Source organism: Myotis daubentonii, chromosome 4 (genome assembly GCF_963259705.1).
Source record: "Myotis daubentonii chromosome 4, mMyoDau2.1, whole genome shotgun sequence".
NCBI classification, from domain to species: Eukaryota; Metazoa; Chordata; class Mammalia; order Chiroptera; family Vespertilionidae; genus Myotis; species Myotis daubentonii.
In genome coordinates this window covers 50,023,938-50,039,803 of record NC_081843.1, presented here as the reverse complement: position 1 = coordinate 50,039,803, position 15,866 = coordinate 50,023,938, and the positions used below count along the sequence as shown (strand labels likewise).

The window sequence follows — 15,866 nt, the reverse complement described above, 5'->3', positions numbered from 1 at the left end:
GATTTTTTGTTTGTTTGTTAATCCTCACCTGAGGATAATTTTTCCATTGCTTTTCAAAGAGAAAGGGAAGGAGGAGGGGGCGAGAGAGAGATAAGCATTGATGTGAAAGAGACATATGGACTGACTGCCTCCTTCACACACCCTGACAGAGAGAGGGGGGCGGGCGTGAACTGCAACCCAGGTACATATCCTTGACCGGGAATCGAACCCATGACCCCTCCGTGTGCAGACGAACACTCTAAACACTGAGCACACCGGCCAGGGCTATCCTAACTAGATTTTGTTGACAAGTGTATGTTACCATGAGGTATAGTATGTCACTTCCCTCACATAAGGACTGGATGTCCCTGATATATAAGAGAGAAGCCCCGTCCTTTCTAGTAGTTCTCCCCAGCTATCCTGAGCAGCGATCCTGTTTAGAGGGAAATGATGGTGCATAGTTCTGATGAGTAAGTGGGATGTGATTGTTGCGCTAAGCCTGCCACTCTTTGTCAGAGAACTGTCTTTGGTGTCTCAAGTACTGCTTGGGACCTAGATGAGAGAGCTAGTAAGACAGTAACAAGCTTAACCTAGAGGATACAGCGAGTATTCAGGATATACATCCATTTTCCTGGTATTTCTTTTCCTTTGATGAAACATACAGAAGTTATAAGTAAAAAGAAATACACAATTTTTTTGACTTATTGATTTGAGAGAGAGAGAATGAGAGAGATTTGTTGTTCCACTTATTTATGCATCCATTGGTTGATTCTTGTATGTGCCCTGACCAGGGATAGAACCTAAAACCTTGGTGTATCCAGATGATGCTCTGACCAACTGAGCTACCCAGCCAGAGCTGAAACACACAATTCTTTAAAACATGAAAAGGAAATGGCTTCAGTACAAAAGAAAAGCATGAAAGCAGTTTTTTTTCGGTGATATCCTACATAAGAATATCGATTTGACTGGGGTTCTTAAATGGCTGTGGCTGAAATCTCTAAATGAAAGTCAACTAATGACACAGAGCCAAATCACCAAATAAGCCCACCTCCAAATCCAATTTCTCTAGATGGGACGAGCATGGGCTATAGGGTCAACACTATCTTTTAATGTGTGACCTTGGGCAAGTGACTTAATCTCTCTGAATTACTTTGTGTATAAAAATGAGAATAACTACTGAGCAGACGTCCAGTGAGGATTAAGTACCTAGCATAGTGCCCAGCACATATAATAGGTGCTCCATTAAGTTGAAGCCTTGCTTCTTCCAGTCCTGCAAACATATACAATACAATCTCTGCCCACTGACCCACCATCACCTACTTTTCTCCATCTCATTTCTACACCCTTTTTCAGAGTCCTATTTATAATCTAGTTGAGGAAACATATTAGTAGGAAATAACTTGCATTTAATTTTAAAAACCAATAAGTAAAAAACAAAATAATGTACCCCTGACTACTTAGGTGCTGAGAAACTTCCCCATTCGTTAATTCAAGACACATTTATTGAGTGACCACCCATGTCAGGCATGATGCTGAACATGGGGTATCCACTGATAAACAAAACACCTTCCCTCCATCATGGAGTTCACAGTTTAGTGGAGAGACAATGAAGAAATAATAAATACATAATTTTAAAATATGCTGAGTGTTATGGAAGAAATGACCAGGTGCAATGAAGGAGACTAATGGGAGAGCAGAAAGGAGACTTAGATTAGGACAAATGCTGTCTCTGATGGGACATTTAAACAGAAACCTGAAAGATGATAAGCTAGACACCTAAAGAACAACAGTAAGGGGCTTTGAAATAGTGGAATCAGCATGTGCAAAGCAGTGAGGCAGACAGGAGCTAGGGATGTTTACTAGTAGAGTCGTTGGGGCAGTGTCAGCAAGTTAGAGGGGCCACTTGGAATAAAATCCAGCTCTTACCATGGCCTACCTTATACGGCCATTGCCTCCCTCTGACCTCATCTCCTCCTACTTTTACTGTCCATGTCACCTATTCTCTCTGTCCCTCTTCCTACTGCTGGCCTCATTCCCACCTCAAACCTCTGCTTTTGCGGTTTCCTCTGTCTAGAAGGCTCTATCTAACCCAAATTTTCTCATGACTCCTGGCCCCTGTTCTCTTCCCATCCCTTATCACATTATTGTGTTGATTTATTTTAGCCTTTTATTGTCTAGTCTTTCCCACTAGAAAGTTAAGTCTCATGGGCTTCTATTTCGTATTGCTATAAATCTGGAGCCTAAATCAGTATCTAGTAGTATGTAACGGATAGTCAAACGATATTATTTGTTCCAGTTCTTTACCTTGCTAGAGGTAATGCAAGGTAAAGAACTGATCTATCTGTCAGACAAACAGGGAAGACTTCCTTAAAAAGGTATGTTTTGAATTAAAACGGGGGGGAGGAGGAGGGCACAGCTACAAAACTGGAATTTAGGGGATTATTCGTTCATCTCCCTCTTCCTCACTAGAATGGGCGCTCCTATAGGGCTGGAGCCAAGTTATTAACCCATCAGCGCCTAGCAGGGCGCCTGGCACATAACAGTAGGCACTGGACAGTTGTCTGCAGAAACATTGACTGCGGGGTGCGCAGAAGGGGCTATTTGGCGGCAGCGCCGGGCAGGAACAGAGTAGGTCTGGGCAATCGTGCAGGAGGCCGGAGGGTGAAGCAGGACCGAAGGGCCGCAGCTTAGATCCTAACGCGGCTGCGCACGACAGTCCTCTCTCCTTCGGGCCGGGGACGCCGGCGAACTCCGAATGCGCAGGCGCACTGCCCTCTTCCCGCCCCCAACAAGATGGCGGAGGCCCAGTAGCGAGGGGGCGGAGTGCTGCCGCCGGAAACCCGGCCGCTGCTGGGGGGAGCTGCGGGCGAAGGCCCGGGAACAGCGGGCCGAGGTTGGCGCGATGCTGTTCCCGGGAAGCGCTGTTGGGTACCGGCGAGGAAGGTGAACAACGAATTGCCTTCCCGGGCCCCCGCTTCCCCCTATGTCCGCCTCCCGGGGCTCGGGTCCGGAGGCCGCTTTGCCCGCTTCGGGACCACTCTCCACTCTCGGGTTCTGGGGCTCCGGCGGCGGCCAAGGCTGTGTCCCGCCGGAGAGGACGCGCCCGGGCGGCGTCCGTGCTTCTGGCCGCGGGGCGCCCGGCTGGCAGGTGAGTGAGGCTGCAGGCGTCGGCGTCTCCTCCCCCGGCGAACCTTCGCTCTGCCCCGCCGCTGCTCGGACCCCCCGGTGGAGCGCGGCCCGCCTCTGCGGCTCCGCGGGCTCCGCGACCCTCCCCCTGCCCGCCCCGCGCCCCTCTCGGGCTTCCCGTTGGCCCCGGCTTGGCGGCTCCTCCATCCTCACCCCGCGGGAGGGGGTCCTGCTGCCCGACGCCGTCGCTCCGCGCCGGGCTCCAGGGGGACCTTCTCCCCGACGAGCGGTCCCGTCCGCGTTGGGTGGGTGGGTCGGCCGCCCTCCTCTTTTAGTCGCCTCCCCCCATCTTCCCCATTCCGACCCTCTTTTTCCTTTAAAAGTTTTTAACTGTCTGGGAAGATGACCCGGTAGCCTGGCATAGAGAGTTACAAAGAAAGGCCAGATCTAGAGGCCAGTGGATTTTGTTCATCTTGATGAGGAAATGAAGTCCCCCGGAGACTGGAAGGATTTGAGAGAGTTTGACTCCTTGGCCCGCGGAACGCTTGCAAAATAGAGGAATGGTGCCTAGGATGGCAAATGATTATTCGTCTAAATCAATCTCTTTCTGGCTATAGTAAATCTTTATTTAGCCTCCGAACTTTTGAGGCGGAGCGTAAATTTCCTAGATCTAGTGAAAGAATTGAGAAGTGCTCGTTTTTTTAAAAAAATAATGCCGTATGAATGTAAGATAACATGAAATGGCATGAGAGAGGCTAAGTGACTTATTCTTTTATTCATTGTTAGCTTAAGTTACTCACTGAAGAATCCGTATTGTACAAGCCCTTTGTTTTATTTAGAAAGGAGTAAAATGGGGGGGGAAAAGCTCTTTAAACTTATCAGATTTCTTGGACTCTGTGGCTACTACTGAACAACCCTTATAATTCTTTTTTTTAAAATATATATTTTATTGATTTTTTACAGAGAGGAAGGGAGAGAGATAGTTAGAAACATCGATGGGAAACATCGATCAGCTGCCTCCCACTGGGGATGTGCCTGCAACCAAGGTACATGCCCTTGACCAGAATCGAACCTGGGACCTTTCAGTCCGCAGGCCGACGCTCTATCCACTGAGCCAAACCGGTTACAGCCCCTTATAATTCTTGATATATTCTATAAAATTTAGTCTGTGCCAGTCTCAGTTCTCCCTCCTTTTTTCCTGGGGCAAGGGGGAGAAACTGTCCTAAAGAACACGTGGTGCCGGAGTTTGTAAGCGCAAACTGCAGAACCGTAGTGGTAGTAGTGGAGCAAGTTGTCACGGCTGATTCTCCTGAATCTTTCCCTAGAGTTGGATAATTTGTTGAGCCTCAAAGTTGTAAACGCGGCACTCTGATAAAAATGGTAGCTTGTCCTTTCTGATTGCCAAGGAGACCCTTTTTATGAACATGAAATTGAGCAATGTCAGTTTGCGTAAGCTGTGCTGGGTGCTTGCAAGTTACTAAAGTACAAACGATCCTTGCCCTTTTGGAAGTCTACATTAAAAATCTTTTAACGTGAGTTATAATTGGCTTGACATATTTGTTTACATATCGTTCTGCCTCATGACACATCATATGTTTTCTCCTCTGCTGTAGATTTTATGACCTCTTAATGAATTTCTCAAATTTAGAGTAGAATTAAAAAGAAAGGAGATATTGAAAAATTCTTTTTTAAAAATTCTTTTTAAAAGAAAGGAGCTATTTTTATGTCTGATTGTATGGGTTAGTTCATTCCTTTGTTGCCAGACTTCACTTTTCCACAAGCAAGCATTGGATGTTAGAGATGGTTGCCTCTCAATTCTGAAGAGAGAATTGGACTGCTGAACCCCAGTCAAGGTCTCCCCACTGCCTTTGGCAAAATAATTTGAAGCATTGTGTGGAAAGACATTACTAACCCACACACACTCAAAATCTCTCACTCTTCCACTCTCATGGAACCTATTTTCTTTCACCCTCGTTATGAACCCCGCTTTGTCTCTCTGTTCATCGAACGAACCATTCGTCTACTGCTTGTTTCATTTGCTTCCATGTATAACCAGGATTCCATGGTGATCAGCTTTTACTAAATCTTTACTGATGCGCCGGGGGTTACTTTCTGTAGGTTTACCTTTCCTCTCCCCAATCCTGAATAAGCCTCATCACTAGCTATGTTCATTTGGACCCCTGACATCCTGAAGAATGCAAGAGACAGTTATATAAGGACATTAGTTTTCAATTTGTGCTCTGCTCTCTGATGGATCGTTAGTGTTGATAGTTTTCCTTTTGTTTGTTTCATAAAGGCTTCTAGAGCAAATAACTTGATCTCTTCCTTTACTGAGAGAATCTCAACCATCTGAGATATAATCCCTTCTACTTGCCTTTCTCTCATTTTAGTCTCATTTCCTTACTTACCCATATCTCTGAGGAAGAAATGCCCTTCCTTTTTTTCAAGAGCAACCTCTTCCAGATATGTCCATGATCATCCCTCCCCTCTTTCTTTCTCTAGAACTGTCCATTATCATTCCAATCTCTTCCTCCCTCGCCTACATACATGCTGATATCTTTTCCAGGGCTGCCAAATGCAATGCTGTGCGCCACACAATTCAAGGAAGCTAGTCTGAATCTTGAGCCTCCTGTGCCACTGATATTTCATTCTTTAAAGATTCGTTCTTTTATCCACTAACCTGATATACTAGAAAGATCATTGACTTTTCAGCCATGTAGATCTGGGTTTTGAAGGCTGTTAAAACCACTTAGTGGCTACATGGCTGGGCAAGTTACTACTCAGACTCTATTCTTTATCTATAAAGTAGAATGTTATACTTACCTCACAGGGTTGTAATTAAAGGAGTTTAATGCATGTTACATGTCCATCCAAGTGTTTGGTACATGATGGAGTTCTTAGTAAATAAATATATCAGTCTTCCCTTTGCACTCTGACTTCCTTCACTATTTCAGCACTGATACTACAATTGAAAAGTCATTTATGACCTCCTAATCACCAAATCTAATGTTCTTTGTTCAGTCATCCTTGGTTTCCTAGACCATTTCTGAAATATACCTTATAGGAATAAAATGATCTGATATCTTGGTTCTTCTGCATTGTAGTTCCTAATTCTCCTACTTTTGAAAGTTTCTTCACCTTTTCTGAACTGTTTTGACTTTGCTCTTCCCCTTAAATATACCTCTTCCCTACCCTACATCAGTTAGGATGCAAACTGGGTTTAAAAACAAAAGAAATGGATTGGCTCATGTAATTGGGAAAAGTACAGATAAAATTGGCTTAAAGAATAGTTTGTTCATAGGCTTATGTCATCAGGGCTGAGATTCCATTTTTTGCTATTCTCTCAGTTTGGTCCACCTATTTGGACTTCATGCTCAGACAGGCTACCCTCCTAGGAAAAAGATGGCTATCAGCAATGTTCATATTATTATAGCCTTCTTTATTTACTTCCAAAGGGAGAGAGAAGGCTTCTCTTCTACACTTTTCCCAGAAATTTTAAACTCTATTGAATAAACGAAGGAGATCATGCTGCCATATCTGTCACAATATCTTTGTCAGGAGGGATGAAATTATTCTAATTGGCCTAGCCACTGGTTGAATTCCATCTAAATGAGGGTAAGATGGAATGGACAGTATTCTCAAGGGTCTCTGTGCTTTTCATTAGGTTCTCTTGGTGATCTTATCCTTTTTTTTTCTTTTTTAATTGATTTTTAGAGAAAGGAAGAGGTAGAAAGGAGAGGGGAGAGGGAGGGAGAGAGAGAGACGTGACAGAGAAGCATCGATTGGTCATTTCCCATAAGCACTCCAACCAGGGATCTAACCTGGGCCCTGACCAGGAATTGAATCTGCCACCTTTTTGTGTAGGTAACAATGATGCTCCAACCATCTGAGTCACACTGGCTAGGGGCTGTATCATTTTTTTAATGCTATAAATTATTATTTTTGTGTGGATGATTCTCAGTTCTGTAACTCTGCTTCCCACTTTCTCTGCGTCATGTAGATCCCTATCTTACATGTGCCATTGTCAGCTTAAGCCATAACAAACTGAATCAACTTGATTTTCACTAACCTACCCTTACCTAGTGTGCTTACATGTGCATGTGTGTATATGTATTCCTCTTCCTCCTAATTTCTCTTTTCTAGCCATCTTTTCTCTCAGCCACCCAGTCTTGAAACTTTACAGTAATCTTGGTGGTTCTCCCACTTTCAATCAGTGTCAGATTGTTGGGGTCCAACCCCAGCAGGTCCAGGGGTTCCCGAAGGTGTGGACGGAGTGGGCAAAGAAGGAATGACAGGGAGACAGCGTTCAGTTGATCAGCAGCCTAGCCAGGTTCTCTAGCCAGGATCTCCAGCCAGGTTCTGTGTTTTATTGTCTTGTTACATCTGTATTTATACCAGTTGATTTTAATCCTGTCAATTTCTATTCCAAAGGTTAGGACGTTTCTTATCTCCATTCCAGGGAGTAGAGATTATGTAGCTTAAGGGTGATTGTTCGTGGTTAAAGTGATTAACTACCCACCTGGCACTTAGTTAAGGGGTTTTATTCCCTCCCTAACTTCAGGGAAAAGTCCCTACCTGGGGAAACAACCTTTCTCGGAGAGGTGACCTTGGTTAAAACACATAGCACCAAGAAGGTGAGCAAACATATTAAGAACAGTATGCCATATACCCCAGGTCCCTTGAAACATATGCTGTGCAGATGTTTCTTCCCTGCAGCGACTGTGTCAAGCAGCAAGGATGGACCAGCTTCCGGCATCAGATCTTAAATACATCTTGTATTAGTTCGGCCCCAGGTTATAAAATACCCAACTAACAGTGATTTAAACAGTATCTCACATTTAAAAAAAGTCCAAGGTTGGAAGATTTCATAGTCAAGTGAACTGTACAATGTTATCAAGAATCCAGGTCCTTTCCATCTGTATCCTTAGTGAGCTGACTTCTGTGCTCAGTCATGTCCTCTCGTGCTCTTTCTGCTCCATGTATCAGATTCTCACACAGCCATCAAAAGCAGGAGGAAGTTTGCCCTCCCATCTCTCTCTCTTTTTTTTTAAAATATATTTTATTGACTTTTTACAGAGAGGAAGGAAGAGAGATAGAGTTAGAAACATCGATGAGAGAGAAACATCAATCAGCTGCCTCCTGCACATCTCCTACTGGGAATGTGCCCGCAACCAAAGTACATGCCCTTGACCGGAATCGAACCTGGGACCTTTCAGTCCACAAGCTGACGCTCTACCCACTGAGCCAAACCAGTTTCTGCTGCCCTCCCATCTCTTGATTAGGCAGGTAAGCTGAAAATGATATATCTTTGGAGATCTAATTATTTTTAAAGTTATATTATTTTAAATACTAAATGTAATTAGAAATTATCTCATCTCTAAAAATTAGCATATCATACATTTTTATAATTTAGACATTAGGGAATAATTTACCTGATAAATATCATATTGAGATAAAAATTGAAATTTTAAAAAGTACAGTTTGAAGTAATTACTTTTTATATTTAGGATACATTAAGTTTGTAATTATTTGCTTCAGTTCTTGTAATATGCCCACTATTAAAGTTTTATGTAGTCATTAAAGAAAATTCAGGAAATGCAATGAAAAGTACATATCACATCCATAAGCTCATCATATAAAGAAAACCAATATAGTTTTCCACTACTCCCTCCCTTCTGCTCTCATTTTCTCTTTTTCTGTGCTTAGGCTTTTTTCTCCTCCCTTTTATGTGTCTACTTTTTTTTAACATTAGGTTATATACATTTCTTAGAATACTTTGTAAATCTTATTTTTATTGACTGTATAGTAATCCCATTGAAGGAATTATTTTTCTTAACAAGTCCTTGTAGTTGGTTATTTAGTTGTTTCCCGTTTTTTAAATCATGTATGCAATGAACATCTTAGCGCATTTTTAATTATTTTCCCTCTTTATTTTGACCTTTTCTTTAAGATAGGTTCATTGACAATGGAGTTACTGGATGATAGTATACAAACATTTTTAAAGTTCATAAGGTATGTTGTCAGATTGCACAATGTTTTATAGGCCCAATACATGTTAATTGGTTTGAAATTAATCCTAAGGGGGCAAAAATTAGGACCTACACAATGGCCGTGCTTGAGTGATATAGTCTAGGTTAGCCTTTTCATCATTTCTAAGTATTGCTTAAACATATATTCCAAATAATACATAGAACACATGAAGTCATTTCCTGAATCAAGAAATGGAACACTGACATCCACCATCCCAGAGCTGTTCTCCCTGTCTTTTTTTCTGACCTCAAAAAGAAAGCTTTAACATTTTACTCCAAGTTTGTTTGCTGAGGTTTGTTAAAAATTTGTTTTGTTTTTGTTAAAACCTTTATATTAAAGAAGTTCTCTTCTATACCTAGTTTACTAAGAATTTTGTTTTTTGTTCTGTTTGTTTGAATTTAATGCTTTTCGGGGGACAGCTTTCATGATCATATAAATTTTCTCCTTTAGTGTTAATGTATTGAATTATATTTCAGTTTAAATATTAAACACAGCCCGATTCTTGGGATAAACCTAATTTGGTTTTACTGTATTATCCTTTTATATATTGTTAGGTTCAGCTTGTAAATATTTTGTGATTTTTTTACATAAGTGTTCATGAGTGAGATGGCCTATATATAGTCCTTATCAGAATTTGAAATCAACATTTTGCTAACTTTATAAAATGTTAGTGGGGTAAGAGATCAACTAAAGGACTTGTATGCATGCATATAAGCATAACCAATGGACATAAGACACTGGGTGATAGGGGAGGCTAGGGGACTGTCTAGGGCGGGGGGATAAAATGGATACATATGTAATACCCTTTGTAATACTTTAAGCAATAAAAAAATAAATAAATAAATAAATAAATAAATAAATAAAATGAGCTGACCTTATTTTCTATTCTGGAAGAGTTTATGTATGATTGAAATTATTTCATCCTTAACTGTTTGTTAGAATCTGGCAGAGAAACTATTTGTTAGAATGAAGTTGTTTATATTAAATACTCTGATATCCTTTTAAGGGCTGCAGGAAAAGAAATTCCATTCTCATGTCTGATAGTACATTCTCTTTTCTTTTATCAGTCTCACCAGAAATTAGTAGTCTTTCAAAAGAACCAAATTTTGAATCTTGATGATGCTTTTTATTGTATGCTTGTTTTCTATTGCATTGATTTGTTCTCTTTATTTCTTTTACTTTTTGGGCTTACTGCTTTGTTCTTTTGCTAACTTCTTGTAGTTCACTACTGTTCAACATTTTCAACATTTAAATTATTTATTATTTTTTTTAATTGAATGTATCGAGGGACATTAGTTCACATTGCTAAGCATTTCCCTAGTAAGCACTCTTTTAGTTAGTTATAATACTCAAAGAAAACCAGTATAGTTTTCCACTACTCCCACTAAGTGGTGTTTTTATAATTCATGTTATGAAATATTTTAAAAATATTTTCTAATTTTAATTAGTTTCTACTTTGACTTTTGTATTAGTTTGGAAATTTATATTATATCTCTTAATTTCTAAACATGGAGTATTCTAGTTATTTTTAAATTTGTTACTGATTTTTAATATTACAGTGTAATCAGAGAACACATTCTATTTTTCAAAGGTCTGTGATTTCAGACCTTCAAAATTTGGGATCCTCACTATGTCCCAGTGTATTGCCTTTTTTTCTCTCTGCAGTTATTGAGTGCAATATTCTATATTCATTAGGTCATGTTTGTTAATCCTGTACTTAAAATATTAAGTATCATTAGTGATCTTTCTTATATCAATCAATTAGAGTAAAGGGTGTGTTAAATCTCCCATCATGATTGTGGATTTGATCATGGATTTTACTATTTCCCCTTGTAGTTCTCTCAACTTTTGCTTTAGATATTTGAGAGTAAACTAGTTATTAGAAATGTGTAATAGTTACATATTCTTATTGACTTACCAGTATGAAGTGTTCCTCTTTTATTCTGATAGTGCTTTTTCTATTAAGGCAGTGGTTCTCAACCTGTGGGTCGCGACCCCTTTGGGGGTCGAACCACCCTTTCACAGGGGTCACCTAAATACATCCTGCATATCAGATATTTGCATTACAGTTCATCACAGTAGCAAAATTACAGTTATGAAGTAGCAACGAAAATAATTTTATGGTTGGGGGTCTCCACAACATGAGGAACTGTATTAAAGGGTCGCGGCATTAGGAAGGTTGAAAACCACTGTAAGGGCTGCTTTGTTTGGGATTGATAAGACAGTACCAGCTTTCTTTTTATTGTTTGCAATGTAGACTTTTTTCCATTCTTCTACATCCAACCTTTCTGTATTCTTGTGTTTTAGTTGTGTCTCCTGTGTGACATGGTTGGATTTAAATCTCCCATCTTATGGACTTTATATCTGCCCTAATAATTGTTCCCTTTTTTCTCCTTTCTTGCCATTAGATGAGTTGGCTATTTTATTGTTCAGATTTCTCCCCATTATTATTTGGAAATTATGACCTCCTTTTCTCTTTTACTAGTTACCCTAGAAATTGCAATATGAGTCGTATAAAGTCTAATGTTAATCAATACCTTTATCCTCTTCCCAGATGATTCACTTTAATTTTAATTCTACTTACTCACAGTCCTACTTATATAATGTTGTGCATTTTTATTATTTTTTAAAAATGTATTTTTATAGATTGCAGAGAGGAAAGGAGAGGGAGAGAGAGATAGAAACATCAATGATGAGAGAATCATTAATCATCTGCCTCCTGCCACACCCCCAACTGGGGATCAAGCCCGCAAACCAGGCATATGCTCCTTCTTGACTGGAATCAAACCCAGGACCCTTCAGTCCCACTGAGCCAAACTGGCTAGGGCTCATTGTGCATTTAATAATTGTTTTATTTTTCACTCATTATTGTTACTGTTTTATGCTGTCAATATTTAGTTTAGGTTAATGCATGTATTTATCATGTTCTTATGTTTCCTATGGTTTTCCACTTAGGATCATTTTATTTGATCTTGAAGAATCTGAAACATGCTCTTTAGAACTAAATCACTTTAGTCTGTTTACCTGAAAACATCTTTACCCCACTTTTGAAGGACATTTTTGCTAGGTACAGAATTCTAGGTTAGCAGTTACTTTACTTCAGTACATTTTGTGTTGGTGGTTACTTTATTTCAACACATTCCATTGCTCTTGAGGCCTCAGGTCTTTGTGTCTCTTTTTCCTTTTAAAATTAGATGTTATTTTTATTTGGCTGCTTTTAAGATTTTTATCTTTGTCTTTGATTTTTCTGTTGTTTTACTATGTTGTGGTTAGGCATTGGATTCTTTGGGCTTCATGAATGTGTGGATGGGTGTCTTTTGTGAATCCTGGAAATTTCTTAGCCATTATTTTTTCAAATATTTCTTTTACTCCATATTCTTCTGATCTTTTGGGACTCCAGTTTAGTATGTTAGACTGTCTTATTCAATTTTTTACCCCATTTTATGGTTCTTTTCCTTCTTTTTTGTCCCTCTAGTTTTCATTCTGGATAGTTTGGTAACCTATCTTCAAAGTTCAAAGTGTTTTCACCTAGGTCTACTAATCTGTTGTTAACCCATCCAGTACATTCTTCGGTTATTTTATCTTTTAGTACTATATTTTTATTTGTGTTTTTCCTTCATATCAACCATGCCACTTTTTATAGTTTTCAGTTCCAAGCACAAATAGTTAAGCTAAGCTGTCCTTTATCCCCTTGAATGTAGTGATAATTCAAATATTGTCAGGTCTGTTGGTATGATTCTGTTTTCTGTTGTAGAAGTAATTTGATATATAAGATGAAGTTACTTTTTTCTCTAGAGAAGATTTTCATTTGCTATTGCCTAGGAATATAAGATCATCTTAATCCAATTTCAAATTTTTTGCTTCTTTGTGTTACCTTCTGGTCCTTCTTACTCTTCTTGGGGTGCCTCTCTTTAGAGCCCCAGCCCAATGCCAAGGGTGTTTTTACTACAATCCTTATCATTGGTAGGTCCTAAATTCTGACTTTTGTCTCCCACTCTTGCAAGAAAAGCAACAGATCACAAAGTTCAGCTTAAGTGCTGCTGCTTTGTTGGAAAGCCCACAAAAGGCAAAATCTAAGCTCACCTTTCTGGGTTTCAAGTTTTGGTGGATTTGAGCTGGTAATTTATTCCTTACTATTTGGTAGTTATTTGATGTTTTTAAAAAGGTTCTTTTAACATTTTATCTATCTTTTAAAATTGACTTCAGAATGATAGTTGGTCTGGATTGCCTAGTCTGCTATTTCTACAAGTGAAAGTCCAAATATTTTTTTGACTAACTTGTTCAAGGAGGACTTTAACATTTCTACATTAGTCATTCCTTTGTGTTAAAGCTCTTTTGTAGTACAAATGAGATTCCTGGAAAATGTAAACATTATTCTATGTTTCCTTTTAATACTTACACATGTGTTATCACATGTGTAATTCCTATTACTTTGCAAAGCCCCAAGGGGAGGGGACAGAGGATATTTTATTTGACTGGCATAGACATAAATACTTATAGTATGTAGGTAAATGCATTGGTGTAGGAATTGTCCTTCAAGTGAACAAAGAGGATATAATGTGAACATTTTTGAAGTGGAGATATGTGAAGAAGGAGGAGAATGCACTGAGCTGAGGAGGGACTGCAATCAAATTTGTTCTTTAGTATGTTTGAGTGGAAGTGGGTTGATTTCCAATAATTAATGTGACTGCTGTCTATACGCTCTGTGAATGTTGTGTTTTTTTAATGTTGTTTGTATATCTCAGGGACAGAATATGATTTTTTAATCTTTTTACCCACTTGTATTTAAAATGTGTATAATCCAGAGACAGAGAATCATCGATCAGACTGTCAAACCTCAGAGGGAAGGTAGGGGAGGGTGGGGGTAAGGGGGAGAGATCAACCAAAGGACTTGTATGCGTGCATATAAGCCTAACCAATGGACACAGACACCAGGAAGGTGAGGGCATGAGTGGGGGGAGGTAGAAGGGGGGCAATGGTGGGATAAGGACATATATGTAATACCTTAATTAATAAAGAAAAAATATGTATAATTTGCATTTGATTTCTGAGATTAACTAATCTAGGTACTTGATATTTTAATGTTAAAGTGATAGTAATTTTTATTTTTAAAAAACTCATTCTGTGTGCTCCTCTTTCTTAAATTCACAGGGTGCCATAAACAGTTGGTGCTGTTTTGGTGGCCTTATGTCACTGAAATCTTTAGTGCTAAAAATGTCATCCTTATGAATAGGTTTTATAAGTTTGTACTACACATTGTACCTTTGGGAACAATCTTATCGCTGTTTTAGGTTTTCAGTAAAGATCAGAGTTTAAAATATTAAACAAGACATGCTTTTTAAAAAAAACATAGGCAAGCATAAAATCTTGTTTTGAACATTTAGTTTTTAAAAATTAATCAGAATTTTTTCCCCCCATGGGAAGTATTGTTGAAAACACCAGATGCCCCCTAACTGGAACTTTACCTGATTAGGGCATGTTAAGAATTTTTACAAATGTTTCCTTTACTTATATACAAATATTTGAATATTTTATTAATTGGGTAAAATGGTTGCCAAAGGTGATTTTGGTTTTATATTAACAACATAAAATTAATGAATAACTGTGTTGTCAAAAAGCCAAAATAACACCATATAAAACAAAATTTAATTCCTTATAGAGTATAAAATTTAGTGTTTTTTCCTGCCATCATATTTTCCAGTTGAAAAAGTCTTTGGCCATTAAATGTAACTATAAATTAGCAGTAGTATGTGTATGAATTCATATGATTTCTCCTCTTAAGTAGGGACTAGAGCAGGGGTGGGCAAACTTTTTGACTCGAGGGCCACAATGGGTTCTTAAACTGGACCGGAGGGCCAGAACAAAAGCATGGATGGAGTGTTTGTGTGAACTAATATAAGTTCAAAGTAAACATCTACACTAATAAAAGAGAAAAATGGTAATTGGCGTACGACCGCTACCCTTTTCATTGGCTAATCAGCGAGATATGCAAATTAACTGTCAGCCAAGATGGTGGCCGGCAGCCAGGCAGCTTGAAACTAACACGAGGCTTGCTTGCCTCAGTGACAGAGGAAACCATAGTTCCCCTCCTGCGGCTGCAGGCCTCTGAGCCTGCAGTTTCAAACATTGTAACAAATACCGCCGGGCTTCAGCCAGCAGGATCGCAACATTGTATACAAAGGCCAGAAACCTAGAGCCAAGCCTCAAGCTAAAGCTGGCCCAGAATAAAAAAGGAAAAAAGGAGCGGTTGGGAGCTTCAGTCACCCCCAGCCTGAAAACAGCCCTCAGCCCCTCAGCCAGACTGGCCAGGCACCCCAGTGGGGACCCCCACCCTGATCCAGGACACCCTTCAGGGCAAACCAGCCAGCCCCACCCATGCACCAGGCCTCTATTCTATATAGTAAAAGGGTAATATGCCTCCCAGCACCGGGATCAGTGGAGCCGAGAGGCCTCCCAGCACCAGGATCAGCGTGACAGGGGATAGCGCCCAAACCCCCTGATCGCCCTGCGGCTCTGTGTGTGACAGGGTGCGGCACCCCAAACCTCCCCTCCCGCCCCCCCCACGGGCCCTGCTCTGTGTGTGACGGGGTAGAGCCATAACCTCCCCATTGGCCCTGCCCTGAGTGTGACAGTGGTGGCGCCCCAACCCCCTGATCGGCCCTGCTCTGTGGGTGATAGAGGGCGGTGCCCCAACGGCCCCCCCCCCCCGACCCCTACGGGCCCTGCTCTGT

General features: G+C 40.2%; 1 protein-coding gene across 15 annotated transcripts in view; it reads left to right on the top strand.

The window, feature by feature from the left end:
• The first annotated feature begins 2,749 nt into the window (after positions 1–2,749).
• Positions 2,750–15,866, top strand: part of APC (APC regulator of WNT signaling pathway) — a 113,728-nt gene continuing 100,611 nt past the window's right edge. For 7 of the 15 annotated variants that reach the window (XM_059693887.1, XM_059693881.1, XM_059693878.1 and 4 more), the window contains exon 1: positions 2,750–2,922. Coding sequence is in view for 7 of the 15 variants with exons in the window: in XM_059693879.1 (XP_059549862.1) it covers positions 2,963–3,127 (165 nt within the window). In the remaining 8 variants the exon portion in view is untranslated. Of the gene's footprint in view, positions 3,128–15,866 lie in introns of all 15 variants that reach the window. The other 8 variants (XM_059693879.1, XM_059693880.1, XM_059693877.1 and 5 more) reach the window with 2 other exon arrangements.